This window comes from Thamnophis elegans, chromosome 9, assembly GCF_009769535.1.
Source record: "Thamnophis elegans isolate rThaEle1 chromosome 9, rThaEle1.pri, whole genome shotgun sequence".
NCBI classification, from domain to species: Eukaryota; Metazoa; Chordata; class Lepidosauria; order Squamata; family Colubridae; genus Thamnophis; species Thamnophis elegans.
Window position 1 is genome coordinate 31,382,352 of NC_045549.1, and position 15,866 is coordinate 31,398,217.

General features: G+C 35.9%; 1 protein-coding gene across 1 annotated transcript in view; it reads left to right on the plus strand.

Annotated features, from left to right (window-relative positions):
- FREM3 (FRAS1 related extracellular matrix 3) overlaps window positions 1-15,866 on the plus strand; it is a 64,035-nt gene that overhangs the window by 34,484 nt on the left and 13,685 nt on the right. The window contains exons 7-14 of the mRNA XM_032223612.1: window positions 6,586-6,735; window positions 7,446-7,655; window positions 9,101-9,298; window positions 10,203-10,367; window positions 12,020-12,202; window positions 12,383-12,513; window positions 13,405-13,563; window positions 14,229-14,532. Coding sequence (XP_032079503.1) covers window positions 6,586-6,735; window positions 7,446-7,655; window positions 9,101-9,298; window positions 10,203-10,367; window positions 12,020-12,202; window positions 12,383-12,513; window positions 13,405-13,563; window positions 14,229-14,532 — 1,500 coding nt within the window. The remainder of the gene's footprint in view (window positions 1-6,585; window positions 6,736-7,445; window positions 7,656-9,100; window positions 9,299-10,202; window positions 10,368-12,019; window positions 12,203-12,382; window positions 12,514-13,404; window positions 13,564-14,228; window positions 14,533-15,866) is intronic.

Consider the following 15,866-nt stretch of genomic DNA (forward strand, 5'->3'; position numbering starts at 1 on the left):
GACCCCTGGCTTATGATTATGCAGTGGAAAACAAATTTCACTGCATAATCATAGTAGTATAGTAGTAGTATAGTAGCAGCAGCTGCATCAATAATAGCAGTATCCTTCTTCTTCATTTCCTCACCTCATTTTTCTCAAAGAATGACAGCATGTTTTATATACAATATCTATCACTGGCCTATTACCAGCATCTGACTCTGCCCACAGCTGTATATAATTGCATCTATTCACTTCAGATACTCAGCAACTCTCCTGAAAATGTAAATTTGACTTGTTCAGTAATAAATATGATGAGGCTGTCTGACCTAACAATACATGAGAAAGCTTTAATTGCTTTTACATGTTTATGATATGCTGGCTCCATTCTTTCTAGAAATGCAATAATTCCTGTCAGAAGTTGGGAGTTAGAGGGAAAGTTAGAGGGTTTCTTCAGTGGAAGATGGTAAAGACTGGAAAAAAGAGACCTCAAGAGAGTGGAGTTGGTTATGCTTCTTTATTAAACAGAGCCAGTATAAAGTGCATTGCACTTTTCACTTGCATGGCATCCCTCTTACTTTGTGCTGTTCTTGCCAATAAGAAAGGAGGATAAAGAGAGAATTAAGCAATTGTAAAAATCAGAGAGCTATTTTCTTTCCCAGATTTTAAAGGCCAGAAGAGGAGAATACTTCCTGGAGGGAGAAAAATCTTCTCCATTTGGCAACAAAAGATGAACCGTCTTCCATGCTGTGTACTTGTCTCAAAACTAATGGCATTAATGGGCCCAACAATCAGAGTTTCCAGTGTCCTTCTTATCTCAACTTGATTTGGCGTCAGGAAACCTGCCTGTCTCGGTGCTCACAGAACTGTATTTCGTTCTTCAGTAAAGTAGTTCAGACGATCAGTTGTAACATTCAAAGAGAAGCTTCTCATAAAAATGTAGAACATTGTGTTTTAGGAGTACATTTCCTAAGCTGCTACCTACTTAAATATTTGGGGAGGGGGGAGGTTACCTGGAAATGCCTTAGCAAGTAGCAGATCTTTCTGCTCTTGTTTGGTTTCAGACATTAAGCAGAGTTAGGTCTGGTTGGTATTTCAGTGGAAGACGATTGGGGGATACCATAAGGCACAGTAAACTGAGAAGTTAAAAACATTCTAGAAAAAGGCAGCAGTCTTCTACATAATAGCTAAGAAAATTATAGACTGAATCCATTTAATTAGCAGAAGTGAAGCTCAATTTGAGAACATTATAACCTTCAGCATTTTTGGAGTTGGAATTCTTAAGTCAGGCCAGTGGAAGAGAATTTTTTTTTAAAAAAAACCACCTCTATTATGGCACTATTATAGACTTATATACCGCTTCATAGTGCTTTACAATCCTCTGTAAGTGATTTGTAAAGTCAGCATATTGCCCCCAACAAATTGGGTCCTCATTTTACCAACCTCAGAAGGATGGAAGGCTGAGTCAACTTTGAGCCAGTCAGGATCGTGAGTAGAATTAGTCTGCAATACTGAATTTGTGAAAGATCTACAAGACCAGTTACAGTAATGATTAAATCGCAGCTAAATATATATGTTAAGATCAGAGGTGTTATTCAGTCGGTCCTCTATGATTTGGGCGAACCAGTAGTGGTGGCTGCAGGAGGCTCCACCTACCCACCCCAACGTAATGCACAACCTTCTGCGCATGCACTCACATTTGCAAACCGGTAGGGAAGGGAAGTAAATCCCACCACTGGTTAAGATCCAGCTAAATGGACACAGAGGGATGCTTGTGAATATGGTGGTATTGCAGCTAGACTTCATTTACTCATGTCGGAAAGAACAGTCTCATTTCTGCAACCCAAAGAAAGACAGAAGAGAAGCTTTGGAGTGCTTCATTTCATTCTGTACAGTAAATGACACACTCCTGCCAGGCTTCACCATATTTGCAGCTGAGCACGTGTTAAGAATGTTGGCTATTCCACAGGGAGTCTGTACAGTATGTGTCTTTACATGGCCATTTGGAAGGGAAATTTGATTTGGGGTTGGGTAGATGGACAGGCAACACTTCTCAAGCTTCTTGGGAAAAAGTTGCAAGCACCTATGAGTGGAACAAAATTCAGATGGCTTCCTATCACATTTTTTAAGGGAGAAAATTTATTTAGTCAATTTGGAACTTTTCTTAAACATAGCTCAGTTCTTTTCCTAATCTATTTCTACTTCTTTATTGCCAGTATGATGTTGCAGCAGACATCCCTGAGAACAAGTAAAGAAGAGATTTTTACACATTAGTACAAGACGTTAGGGTACCATCTCCTATGCTACTACAGGGCCTGAATCAGCAAAGATACCTTCTGTCATAGAAAAGGATGATAGAATACATTGTTCCACTTTAATGCTTTAAGTGCATATTGCATGAATTTGTCTAATCTTCAAACAATCTATTTCAATAAAGGGGGCATCTGAAAACAAAGATATCAATTTGTTAAATGTAAAACCCTTTCGCAACTTGCTACAACTTGCAATAAGTGAAATAATAGCATGTTAGCATTTCTTTCAAATGTATTGCATGCTGCTATTAGATGCAATGGGAGAAGGGGGAAGCGACAACTGCAAACTATGCCAACAGTTATGCATCAGGACTAGGATACTGGAGCATTATATGGAGAGGGACAAGTGTTGTCTTGAGTCCAATAACTAGTGTAAGGAAAGCATTTCTGCCAGTGAGAAAATGGCTTGTCAACAATTCTGGTAAATTACCGCAGTAGAAAGGGAAACATCAGTGTGTCTTTTCACAGTAATAAATTGGCCAGAAGCACAAATAAGTTAACTCACCTTCCCAAGTCAAATAAATTTCTAAATTGCTGCAAAACCCTAGAGAAGAAGACATTTGAAAATGAGGTTTCATATGATTAAGAAACCTTTTCCAACCTGATGTCTTTGAAATGTGTTGAGTTTCAATTCCATAATCTTCAGTCAGATATTAGTCATGCTGATTGGAAGTAATGGAAACTGAAGTTAAGACAACTGAGAGAATCAAAGTGGGGATGAATGAGCCAGATGATATAACAAAGGGGACAGTTATTTAAATCCTACATCTTTTGTAAAAAATTTGAAAGACATTGCTTTGGGCACCTTGTAGGCTACTACAATAACTGAACATTCCTTATTTAGAAGTGTTGGGAGAGCCTGACTTTCTTGGACTAATTGGCTGCCATTTTATGAAGAAATGAATTCTGTTAGTGAACATCAAGAAATGAATATGTAGAATTGTTTGAAAATTGACAACAGTACCCATGCAGTCTAGTGGTGAAATTCAATTTTTTTTTACTACCGGTTCTGTGGGTGTGGTGTGGCTTGGTGGGTGCAGCTTGGTGGGCATGGCAGGGGAAGGATACTGCAAAATCTCTATTCCCACCCTACTCAGTTTCTGCTACCGTTCCCCAGAACCTGCTGGATTTCACCCCTGCCATGCACTGTCCTTAAAAACCTTAAAAAATAAAACCAAAGTATAGGAGGTAGTAAAGATCACCTAATCCCCCACCTGGTATTTTCCAATGAGACTGTTGTTTTCAGGATTTCCAGCCATAATGTTAAGAGTATAATTTCTGATTTCTGACACATAGAGGGTAGTGATCTGGGGGGCTCGGGATTAAAGCTTCTGTTTGTTTAATCCAACATCTATTTTGTAATCTGGTAAAAGAATCAGATTTTGATTCTGTTTGATACAATGTCACTACAACATATGTTACAAATACCGTAGTTTTGCACTGTGAAAATTGTATGTCTTTCATATTAAATAATGCATATAGAACTGATAGGAAGGTTTCGTTTTAAGAATTTTAGAAGGTAAATCAGTGGTTTGTTTGTTCTGTACGGTATCATGGCAGATGGTGACCTATAAGACCAGCAAACTGCTCATGTTTCCTATTAAAGAAAAAGCTGCATAATCAAGTACTCAAGACCAAAAAAATCTAGTCCTTTGATCTTCATATTCCACCTAAGGGTGAACAATATGGGTTTTGTTACTGGCCCTTGATCATACTCTAGGAAGCTGTGGGTTCTGTATTATTTTCCTGTTAGGCAGAAACACGCTGCCTGATCATGTGTAACTCAACAAAGGATCCAGTTATACCATAATGAGCTTTGAAGATGGAGATGCAAACAACTTGTGATTTTACAAGGAAGTGGAAATCTTACCATGGTTTTCTGTAGGAATGTTCAAATGGCAGAGCAGGTAGAACAGGTTTCAGCACTGGCACACATGTTTCTCAATTGTGGAGGGACCACTGGGGAATAGCCAGCCTGAGCAAATACTCTGAGGGCCCCTTTGAGAAACCAGAAATAGCTTTTAAATGAGTAGTTTACACAGAACATTTTATTGCTGTACAAAAGTGAGGAGAGTAGTATTTTTCATAATAAAAGTATTATTTCCTCATGAAATGGCTAATAGATAAGGAAATAAAAGGTTTTAATGCACAATTAGATGTTGAGATTACAGCCCTCCCAGACTTTGGGAGGGGTGAATGAAAATCGTAAACATCAATGGTCACAGGAACCATAATTTAAGATACAGTAAACGGTTAATGTTTTGCTTTGTCTTTAATTTGCAATTACGTTATATGATTTAAATTATATGCTATTCAAAAAGCCTTCCTTAGCTTCCCTTTGTGATTAAGGCTCATGAGTTAACGTAGATTGTACAAACAGATTACTAATATGAAGAAATGTGGGTTTATATATATTCTACCTTTGAGCAACACCTGGGTTGTTTCTAAGCTATTGCCTATATGTTTTATTAACAATTCATGAAATAGGCACTGATCCATATTTCTGCATTTTTAGAAGGCATAATTACACACTTTTACAAAGCTGGAGATAGATGTACATGTTCTTCCTCTCATTTTATCCTTTACAATAAAATGTAAGGGTATTATCATATATAAATTGTGTTTGCCATTGGCTTTCTTTTGTGTAGTTGTTATCAATATCCAATCTACAAAAGAGATCTTTGCTATCCACAGTGCACTGTACTTTTCAATTTCACAGGTTAAAGTTTTAGATGCATTTTCACGATAAGACTACTATAGAAAATGGGGTTAGGTTGCCATTGGTAAAATACTCTGAGAATGAATTCAAAGTCTGATCTATACCCCACATATTTACATTATACATTTTGAAAATTGATCTTAATTGCAGAGAACTATGCATATGAAAATATATGTAATATAAATATCTGTTCAGATTAAGGAGCATAGTTTGAAGGAGAGAGGAGAGAACCAATGGTGGGTTCCTCTCCACGTCGCTACCGGTACGCTGCACATGGGCTGGGCATCCTGTTTGTGCACACACGCACGCGCACACCATTGCCCCTGTGAGTCCCAGCTGCTTGTTGGAGGTTGCGCAGGCACCGCACACTATGTGTGCGTGCGCAGTTAGCCAGTTGCTTTAAAAACAGGTATGGAATGCGGATGGGTGGGTGGGCCAAACGAGCCACCGTACCAGTACAGTTGCAGCTGCTCCCGGCTACTACCGGTACGGCCACATCGGTCCGCACCAGCCAGAACCCACCACTGGAGAGAACCATTAACAAAAAGATGACTAGGAAAATATTAAGTCTGGGACATATATAAAATTTGCATAAATGTCTCAGTCTGTTATCCTAACCGTAGGTTTAACCCTGCAAGGTAGACAAGACTAAGAAGCTATAAAGGTCAGTACTATTTTTTACTGACAGACCTTGTTTAGCAATCGCAAATGGGACAGGCAGCTCTGTCACTAAGTGCTATGGTTGCTAAGTGGAAAAATAATATGGCCACGAAGGCCTTACAACATAACTTCTCATTCTGTTGTTAAGTGAGACATCATCTCATTTAACAATTTGTGGTTCTACTTCTGTGTTCAGCATTAAATCTGCTTTAGGAAGCCAGTTAGGAAGCATGAATAGCAATAACATAACTGTGGGATGCTGCAGATAGAGATACAAGGATTGGTTGCAAAGCTAGGGTTTTTTATTTTTTTAGGTAGGTTTCAATTGTTGCTAAATAAGACAGTCTATAAGCAAGATCTACCTGCATTGTAACAAAATCTTGCAAGTCTGAATGTGCTTTCCACACCCTCAATTTATCTTCATGTGAATTAGGGTTTGCCTGAGTCATTTCTTCACATAATTTATTGGAGATTATCTATCATTGCCTTGATAACAGTTCTTATTCTTCAAGGCAATTCCTTCCATCCTTTGCCAGATAGTTGTCCCTAATTCACATGGGAATAAGGAAGAGGAAAGTACAATCAGATTTTCAGGATTATAGTCCATATAAGCAAAAGTAGTCTATTAATTCTATAAGAACATGAAGGTTACATGTGTTAAAGCATGTTCTTCACGATTTTCTCTGACTGCATGATGATCTAAGAAATATTGGGGAAATTAAAGATAAAACCAAAAATATTGACAGATCCCCTATTTTATGTCAGCTGACAACTGTTAACATTTTCACATCTCCAAAATTATTTTTCCTTGTTTTCCTTTTTCTTAATTGCCCAGATGACTAAATGCAAGAAGTCTGATCATCCATTTTTTAAAAAAAAGATTACTATTTTCTTTTCTATCTTTGTTTCATGTCCTAGAACCTGCTTTCTATTTTGGTGACACTGACTATTATGTTGCTGAGAGTGCTGGTTATGTAGAAGTTCGTGTTTGGAGAACTGGAACGGACTTGTCTAAATCGGCCACTGTCACGGTGCGTTCCAGGAAAACTGAACCAGTGTCTGCAGAAGGTGAATTGTTTCATCTGTTTTACTAATATATCTGCTCAATAATCTCTCACCAAATATTTTGTCCTATGATGATAACATTTAGGGCTTCATATATAAGAGTTATATATTGTTCATAAACTAAACAGGTGCATAGAAAAGTACCATATATGGTAAGCAACATTCCAGCAGCCCCAATATTTAATGAATTCATTGTTCCAATATTTTGTAATTCATTCCATGGAATTGTTTGAATAATGCTCAGTAGAATGATTCTCTCTTATTTTGTTGACACAGTCACATTCTTGGATTATCTAATTAAATTATATGCTGCAGCACTAGTCTTAAAGAAAAAAATGCATTTCAAACTTTGAAATAAAATTTAATTCCCTGGGCGTTGCTCATTCCAATTTTTATGTGTTTCGGTTAAGTTTAGAAATTTCTTGAAATAATCTCACAGTAGAAATGAAAACAAGATAAGGCCAGTGATGGTTTTCCTGTGACAAAAAAGTGCTTTAATTTGTCCAAGTTAATAAAACTCAGATTTTGAGTTTGTAGCCTTTTAATTGATCTCTCTGGAACAGTTCTCTAAAAGGAATAGAAAGTTTAATTGTCCTATGTTTAGACGTCCAAGATACATGAAAAAGGCATTTAAAAATATATATAAACTGCCATTTGAATCATATGAATATTATTGCACACATAATAACATTTTAACTCTTCTCTTCTTGTAGCTGGAGTTGATTATGTTGGCATAAGCCAAAACATGGATTTTGCTCCTGGTGTAAACATGCAGACTTTTCGTGCTACTATTTTGGATGATCTAGGACAACCTGTTCTTGAAGGCCCAGAAAAGTTTGAACTCATTCTCCAGATGCCAGTGAATGCAGTGCTTGGAAAGCCAAGCAAAGCTACTATCATTATAAATGATACCATCACTGATTGTAAGAATTGCAAATTGTTTTCTATAAATCGAGACAAAATATTTTTCTAGTAGAACTAGAAGACAACAGGCATAGGTGCATACAAGAGAGTGCTGAAACTGAATTTTGAAAATAGAACCTGTATTTTTTTAAAAATGGAAATTATAATTAGGAATCCTGAATTTTAAACAAATACTTCCTTCCTTCCTTCCTACCTGGTTACCAGTGGTGGATTTCAATTTTTTTAGAACCTCTTCTGTAGGTGTGGCCTGCTTTGTGGGAGTGGCTTGCCGGCCATGTGACCGGGTGGGAGTGGCTTGCCAGCCATGTGACTGGGTGGGCATGGCCAACTTGTAAAATGTGGTGAAACTCACTTAACAATGCTCTTGCTTAGCAACCAAAATGTTGGCTCGGAAAGTCTGGCATTGAAGTCTGCAAGTCTTAAAGCTGTCAAGTTACAAGACCCTTGCACCACTAACCCTTTAGAAAAAAAAATTCAGGGGTGTTCAAACTTGACAGCTTTAAGACTTGTGGACTTCAACTCCCAGAATTCCTCCTCTCACTATTCATCTTGATGATGGGCGGATGGGCGGGGGGAGGGAGCTGGAACTGGTTCTAAACAGCACTGTAGATTTGTGGAACCTTCTATAGAAGAGGTTAAAACTGGCAGGAACCCACCCCTGCTGGTTACCTACCTAGCTACCAAGATAGTATTAGGATACAGACTATACTAGAGTTCATTATAAATCTGTTGAACTATCCTAAACTACACTTTACTTCCAGAAAACGATAGAATGCCTAATGCAAATCTTATAGGTCCGGATTTTGGCTTTTCTTTTTTTATTATGTTAATTAGTGGAATCATTTTGTCATTATTTTCTTTCATTTTAAATAATTTTGAAGGCATTTTTAATGAAAGAATTTTAATCATTTGACAATGGAATGCTGTAATGGTCATAAGTGTGAAAAACAGTCAAAAGTCACTTTTTCAGTGCCATTCTAGTCCCTAAACAATCACTAAATGAACTGTTGGAATTGAAGAACTCTCCGAATTTTTATGGCTTTTGTTTAAATTATTTATACAACTGATTCATACATATTATGCAGTGGGTGTTTTTACCTGTTAATTCATAAATCGTAATCTATAAATGGTATTTATCATAGTGTGTAAATGTAACTAATTTATTGATGTGGTAATCAACTATATAAAAAAAGAATTTAATCTTGGCTGACAAATTAAAATAAAAGGGGTACCTTGTACAGGATATAGAGCAGTATATATTCAGGTAATTGAGTCACCTTTACAAGTAACCCCAATTGTTTTGATATAACAAGTTCTTAATTGAGCAGCCCTGATTATAAATTTGACAGTTCTGCTGATTATGTACACATTAGTACAGAATGAACTCAAATGAGGTGGACATGACAATGGAATGTAAATAGAATAATTCATATTTCTTTTGCAGTACCCAAAGTCCAATTTAAGGAACCGCTCTACATTGTGAATGAAAAAGATGGTCAGGTGGAAGCTGTAATCTCACGAAGTGGAGATGTTAATCATAAGTCTACTGTCCGCTGTTACACTCGCCAAGGCTCTGCCCAGGTTATGATGGACTATGAGGAGAGACCAAACACAGATGATTCAGTAATAACATTCCTACCAGGTAAGATCTTCTTTTAAATAAAGAAGCTTCCCAGGAAGCAACTTGTTGCAATGATAAAAAAAAAAAAAATGACCATACTCATACTAATTTTAGGCACCATGTAGTCACTCCAAGCCCTATTTTAATGATTCTTCTAATGTGTGTGTGTGTTGGGGTGTTTGCATTCAGGTATACAGTACTATATACAGTAAACATACAAATTAGAAATGAAAGTTCAGTGAATGTAAAGCTAGAAACCTAGAGTCTCATGTTACTGCATAGTCCATTGATTTTGCTTCCATTATGATGAAATTAATTAGTAAGCCTTTTATTAATCAATGGTTATAGAAACTTCACTATAAAAGATTTGTGAATTTCAAACTCTTTGTCTGAAGAGAATAGTTGTGTAGCAACTGCCCAATCAAGCAGTTTTTATTAAGGGTTTTTTTTTTTGTTTACCTGTTTTTATTATTGTTGTTTAAATTTATCATTTTTATTCCTGTGAAGTTTAGCAGATAAAAGTTGGAATATATGTTGCATTGGAGAGCTGGCTAGCATTAAGGGGAACTGAAGCTCGAAACAAATCAATTTCTCAAGATTGGTTATTTCCAGTATTTAGTGATTATATATGATAATATGTGATAACGTTAGTGCATTAATCTCTTTAATATGAATTTTGAAGTTAAATGATAGATTTTGCAGTTAGCACGTCTTAGCTGAACTGACTGGTCTTGAAAACTAAATTGGATTTGGCTCAGGAACGCCAGGAAATTCCAGGAAAGATTGAGAAACCATATTGGAATATGTTAATGAAAAACTGGTTTCATAGTATTATAAAACAAATAAACCTAAGTGGACACATCCATTAAATCACCAAGAGTCAAAATACACTGTAAGAGCTACCCTGGCTTTTTGTTTCCTAAAGGAGAGATAGAGAAACCCTGTGTTGTGGTTTTGGAAGATGATGCTATCTATGAAGAGGAGAAAGAGTTCAGACTGGTGCTTGGAACTCCAAAAAGTACCTCTTCATTTGGTGCTTCCATTGGGGAGATAAAAGAAGTACTGGTGAAGATTAAGGATGAAGAGGACAGTAGGTTGATGAGCTATTTGCTATTCTTTCAATTAAAGGACCTTTAGATTATTACTTCAAGGGACATCAAACTGGACAGCTGCTGTATTATATGCATGAGAAATTAGGATTAATTTAGACATTGCTAATCTTTCCATTCAAGGACAATGCTTCTAAAATATAAATTAAAGCCATGAAACAGAAGTCAAATGGTCAATAACATTTTGTTAGATAATAGTAAATTGGCTGTTTTCCTTAAAAATCATCCTAAACCACATCCTCTAATAAAATAAATAGTTTAAAATAAAATACCCTTTATTTTATTACCTTTTTCTGGATAAGTGTTACATTTTAACATGTATCAGATAAAGCATTAAATTGGAATTTTTCAGAAATTAAATATATTTAAAAGTATATTAAAAGTACTTAAAACTTTAATCACATGTAATCAGTAATTTCATCCTTTTGTCACCTTAAAAATTACAATGTAGTGACATGTTTTGAGCAATTGAAGGTATCATATTATGAAATATGAGGTACAAGTTATAAACCTGTGTTTCAAAATGTAGAAATGCTTAACCGCTCCTCCCCACTGATGAATAAAAGAAAGTAGTAAATGAAAAGACTGGAATGGAAAGAAAACTATAGCTGAATATAAATTGGTCATGTTTACAAATACTGTATCCCTGATAGGAAGTTTTCTATTATAGCCTCTGCTTCTATCAAAAAAGTTTACCAACTTTCAATTATTTAATAGCTCATTAGGAAATCCTTCTCAATACTTAAAATCTATTTTCTTTTCATGTGTGTCCTCTGGTACAGACTTTCCCTTTGTAGTTACAGAAAAGAAACTGCTCAATGTTATAATTTGTTTTAACATTACCCCTGATGTGCCACTGGGCAGTCTAAGAAAGAGACTCTTATGGTTCTTCAGAAAGTAACTATTCATTATCTAGCTCCCTGATGATGAACTTATGGCACGCCTACCAGAGGTGGCACACAAAGCCTTGTCCGTGGGCATGCATGCTGTCACCAGCTGCTCTTCTGGTTTCCAGCACGCCAGCCAGCTGCTCTTTACGGGCACCAGTGTGTCAGAAAATGGCCCAAAACGCAGCCTGAAAATGCCCCCAAAACAGGCATGCACGCACTGGCCAACTGGTTTCAGGTTTCCAGTGCTCCAGCACACACACGCACACATATGCATGTGCGTTCCACTTTGGGCACATGGCTGAAAAGGTTCGCCATCACTGATCTAGCTCTACCATTCAGGGATTTACTATAATTCACACCTGTACAGAGTGGTGAGAATCAGTTTTGATTTGTATTCATCCAACTCTAGTATTGCATATGCTGACAAAATAGAATGTATTGAAATAGAATTAAACTCTGAGTGGAAACAATGGTGTTTTATAAAGTTTAACCTTAGAAAATTCTGTATTGTCTTCCTTTTATGATTTGAACTGATCAATTGATGTTCATAATGGCATCGTTCTTGTCTTGTCATTAATTAAATTTAACACAAATCACATTGCTAAATAATAAATTCAGTGAACTAAGCAAAATATTATTTTCTTGGTTAGGACTTCTTTTCTGTCTTAGTCTATACTTAAAAGTGATTCCCAAGTTTAGCCTTGATTGAAAGGAGAAGTTGACCTTTTTCAGTTGTCTTGCAGAACCAATGATTAAATTCTCTGAGGTGAAATACAACATTCAAGAACCAGGGGAGCCTGGAGAGATTGCAGTTTTAAAGATCCCAATCTTGCGACTTGGAGATACTTCCAAAATTTCCATTGTAAGAATTCATACTAAAGATGGTTCAGCTACTTCTGGAGAAGACTATAATCCAATGTCTGAGGGTAAGATTCTGATCCTAATGTTAATGCAACAAATGTTATTGCACAATAAAAAAATTTTTAAAAAATCTGGTATTAGATATGTTTTTAATGCTACAAAATGTGAGTGCAAAACTTTGACGGATGAATATTCATATTTCACAGATATGACCCAAATTTCTCATTTCTCACTATTCATTTTAGATATTGAATTTAAAGAAGGAGAAACAGAGCACTTTGTGGAGGTTGAAGTTTTGTATGATGGAATGAGAGAAATGCGTGAAGCATTTATAGTGCATTTGAAACCTGATGAGAATATGGTGGCTGAGACACAGGTAAATATCCAAGTGGTTTGTCCTGTAGTTTGCATTCAGTTGAGGATGATTCAGAAATGTCAAAGCATTAACAATCTCAGCTGTTCAGAATTCATGGAAGTCTGCTTTTGGAGATCAAACTAAAAGCAAAGCCTTTGCCCAGACCTGCTTCTATTCTTTGGAAAGTTTAGAAGCATTGAACCCAACCAAGCATTCAGATTAAGGAAGGTTTAAAGCTTTGGCTTGATTTAAAATCTCTACCCTTAGACTGACCATTAAACTGACCAAATAAGTGTCGGTGCCATCCAATAATATCCAATTGCCTCTCAGTGAAAAATAATTTTAGCATGCTTGAATTATAGATCTGAATCTACATCTTTCTAGCAAATATGGATTGATACATATGAACAGCTATCAAGATGAATTGGCCATGAGTGTTTCTTTTACTAAATAAGGTGGAAAGCAGTTTCCTTTGTTGATATGTTTTTAGAGGCATGGAATGGTTCTATGGATTCCCTTTGTCCAATGAACAATTTTTTCCTCTAACAAAAAGAAACCTTTAGAGTCATCCTCTAGAATGGATAATGGCATAAGACAAGTCTTATGACCCTACATCGTAAGTCAGGTTTAAGATATCGTGAAAAGGAATAAATTTATAATTGTTTCATATATTTTAGTTCTTGATTATTATATTTTATTATGATAAAGTGTTTATTATATGTTTCAGTGTCAAAATTAATCAGTTTTGAATGGTATGCTCCTTTAATTTATATCTTCATATTCTGCATTCTATCATGGGTAGATTAATTTTAACATTTCATATATTATGTATAATGTAGCTGGTTACAGAAGCATGTTTTCATGTCAGCTTTACATTTAGAGATAGAAACTTTTTATGTTTTTCCAATATAGACGAATAAAGCCATTATATACATTGAAGAAATGGATAGCATGGCAGATGTGACTTTCCCAGCTGTGCCACAAGTTGTATCACTTCTGTTGTATGATGACACTGCCAAAAGCAGAATAAATCCCCAGCCTCCCAATGGATATCCTATTGTGTGTGTAACGGTACGATCCATCTTTTTTCAAGTTATAATGTCTTGGTTTTTCTTCTACTAGATGGAAAAAATATTTGGGATTAAACCTTTAAGCTTCTGGAAAGTTCCATTTTATCAGTTCATACTTGATTATCAGTAGCTATTTAAAAACATAGAAAGTTTAATGTTGAGGACATTAGTTATACTTTTTGTTTCATGTGCCCTCAAAATTTTGCTTATGGAAAAAATCATGTTAATGCCAATTTCACAGAAAAGAAACTGATATGAAGGAATAGATGTTTGTTTAGTATTACATATGCATTCTCCATAGAATTAAAACCTGATCTAAATCTTCTTGCAACTCCCTAGATAATCTACTGATACTTCCTTTCTTCCTTTCCCCTGATTTTCTAATAGATGATATCCATATCTTTTTTCATTAAGCCTCAATAAATTGAAGTCTTTCCATAGCATTTGGCTTTTACATTGAAATACCAGAGTCAGTAATACTTAATTGTTAGCTAGGATGAACATAACATAAGATTTATAAAGTGATAACAAGAATAAGGAATTTGCTAAATACTCTACTCAACAAAAAGAGAGGAAAATCTTATTATTTCATCTTAATTAAGCATTGTCATGGCATATATGTTAAATATAACTAAATGGATATAATGTATGCACTTTGGCATTTAGGCATGCAACCCCAAATACTCAGATTATGACAAGACTGGATCTATTTGTGCTGCTGAAAACATCAATGACACAGTGACCTTGTATCGTTGGCTTGTCAGTGCCCCAAGTGGCATGGATGGTGTGACCAGTCCTATGCGTGAAGTGGATTCCAATACTTTCTTCACTAACACCAAGTCAATTGCTTTAGACTCCATCTATTTCCAAGCTGGCTCCAGGGTTCAGTGTGCAGCACGTGCAGTCAAGGCCAATGGTGATGTGGGCTTAGAACTGTTGAGTCCCATTCATGTAATAAATAGAGAAGAAGGTAAGTTTAGTAAACAATTAAGTGATTCTGAACACTTTTATTCAGAGAAATTGGTTTTTTTTAGCAATGAAAAAGATGGAACAATTAGAAGAGCAATTATTAAGTTAGTAGCAAAGGGAGTTAGATATGACATCCAACATTTGCACTTCAATATATTTATTGTAGTAAGTATACTTTTATTTTTTTTAAATAATAATTTGAAATTAAGAACCTGTGTAACTTAGCCAGGTGAAAAATAGAGCTAGTAGCTTTATGACCAGGGCTCTTCCTCTGCATTTATGTCATTTGAAAATAAGCTTATAACATGTTGGTTTCCATACATGTAAAGAAAACATAAAGTTGGCTTGCAGAGTATTCAAAGGATCTGTGATGCTCTAAATTTGCATGTAATCTGATACTTCCTACAATTTGCCGATGAGGGAAACAATTGTGAAAGGATTTCCAAATCTGTTATTTACATGTATTTGTGCTATGTGTGTTGTAGATGTGAGCTGCCTGCTATTGGGGATGCATACCCTTCCTGGGATGAGAGTTAAATAGCTTGAAATAGATCTATACTAGTCTCCCTTTATTTATTTATCAGCACAAATGCAACACAAAAATGGTTTCCTGCCTGGAAGGCTCCTAGGGTGGGGCTGAAAGGCAAAAAGGAAGAGCATGCTCCCTCCCATATTTGGGCATACAAGGTACTTTGACATCACACACAAACACACACACAAGTATATACTGTATATACTATATGCACACACACTTACACACAAGAGCTTCGATGATTACTTTAGTAACTTAATGACACTTGGAGAGAGCATTTAGACTTATAGAATTCCATATCAGGTATTTATCAGCATTTACTATTAAACCATGAGCATAAATAAAATTATATTACGATAATACAGGTAGTCCTTGATTTACAACATTTCATTTAGTGACCGTTAGAAGTTACAGCATCACTGAAAAAAGTTGCCTATGACCATTTTTCACATTTAAAGCATCCCATGAGCATGTGATCAAAATTTGGACCCTTGGCAACTGGCTCATATTTATGACAATTGCAGTGTCCCAGGGTCACGTGATCAGCTTTTGTGACCTTCTGATGAGCAAAGTCAATTGGGAAGCCAGATTCACTTTACAACCGTATTACTAACTTAACAACTAAATTGATTCACTTAACAACTGTGGTGAGAAAGGTTGTAAAATGAGGCAAAATTCATTTAACAACTGCATTGCTTATCAGTGGAAATTTTGGGCTCAGTTGTGGTCATAAGACAAAGACTTCCTGTGCTTATTTTTCATAATTGTGTAAGTTACCCAGAGTCACATTAATGAGAGGTGTC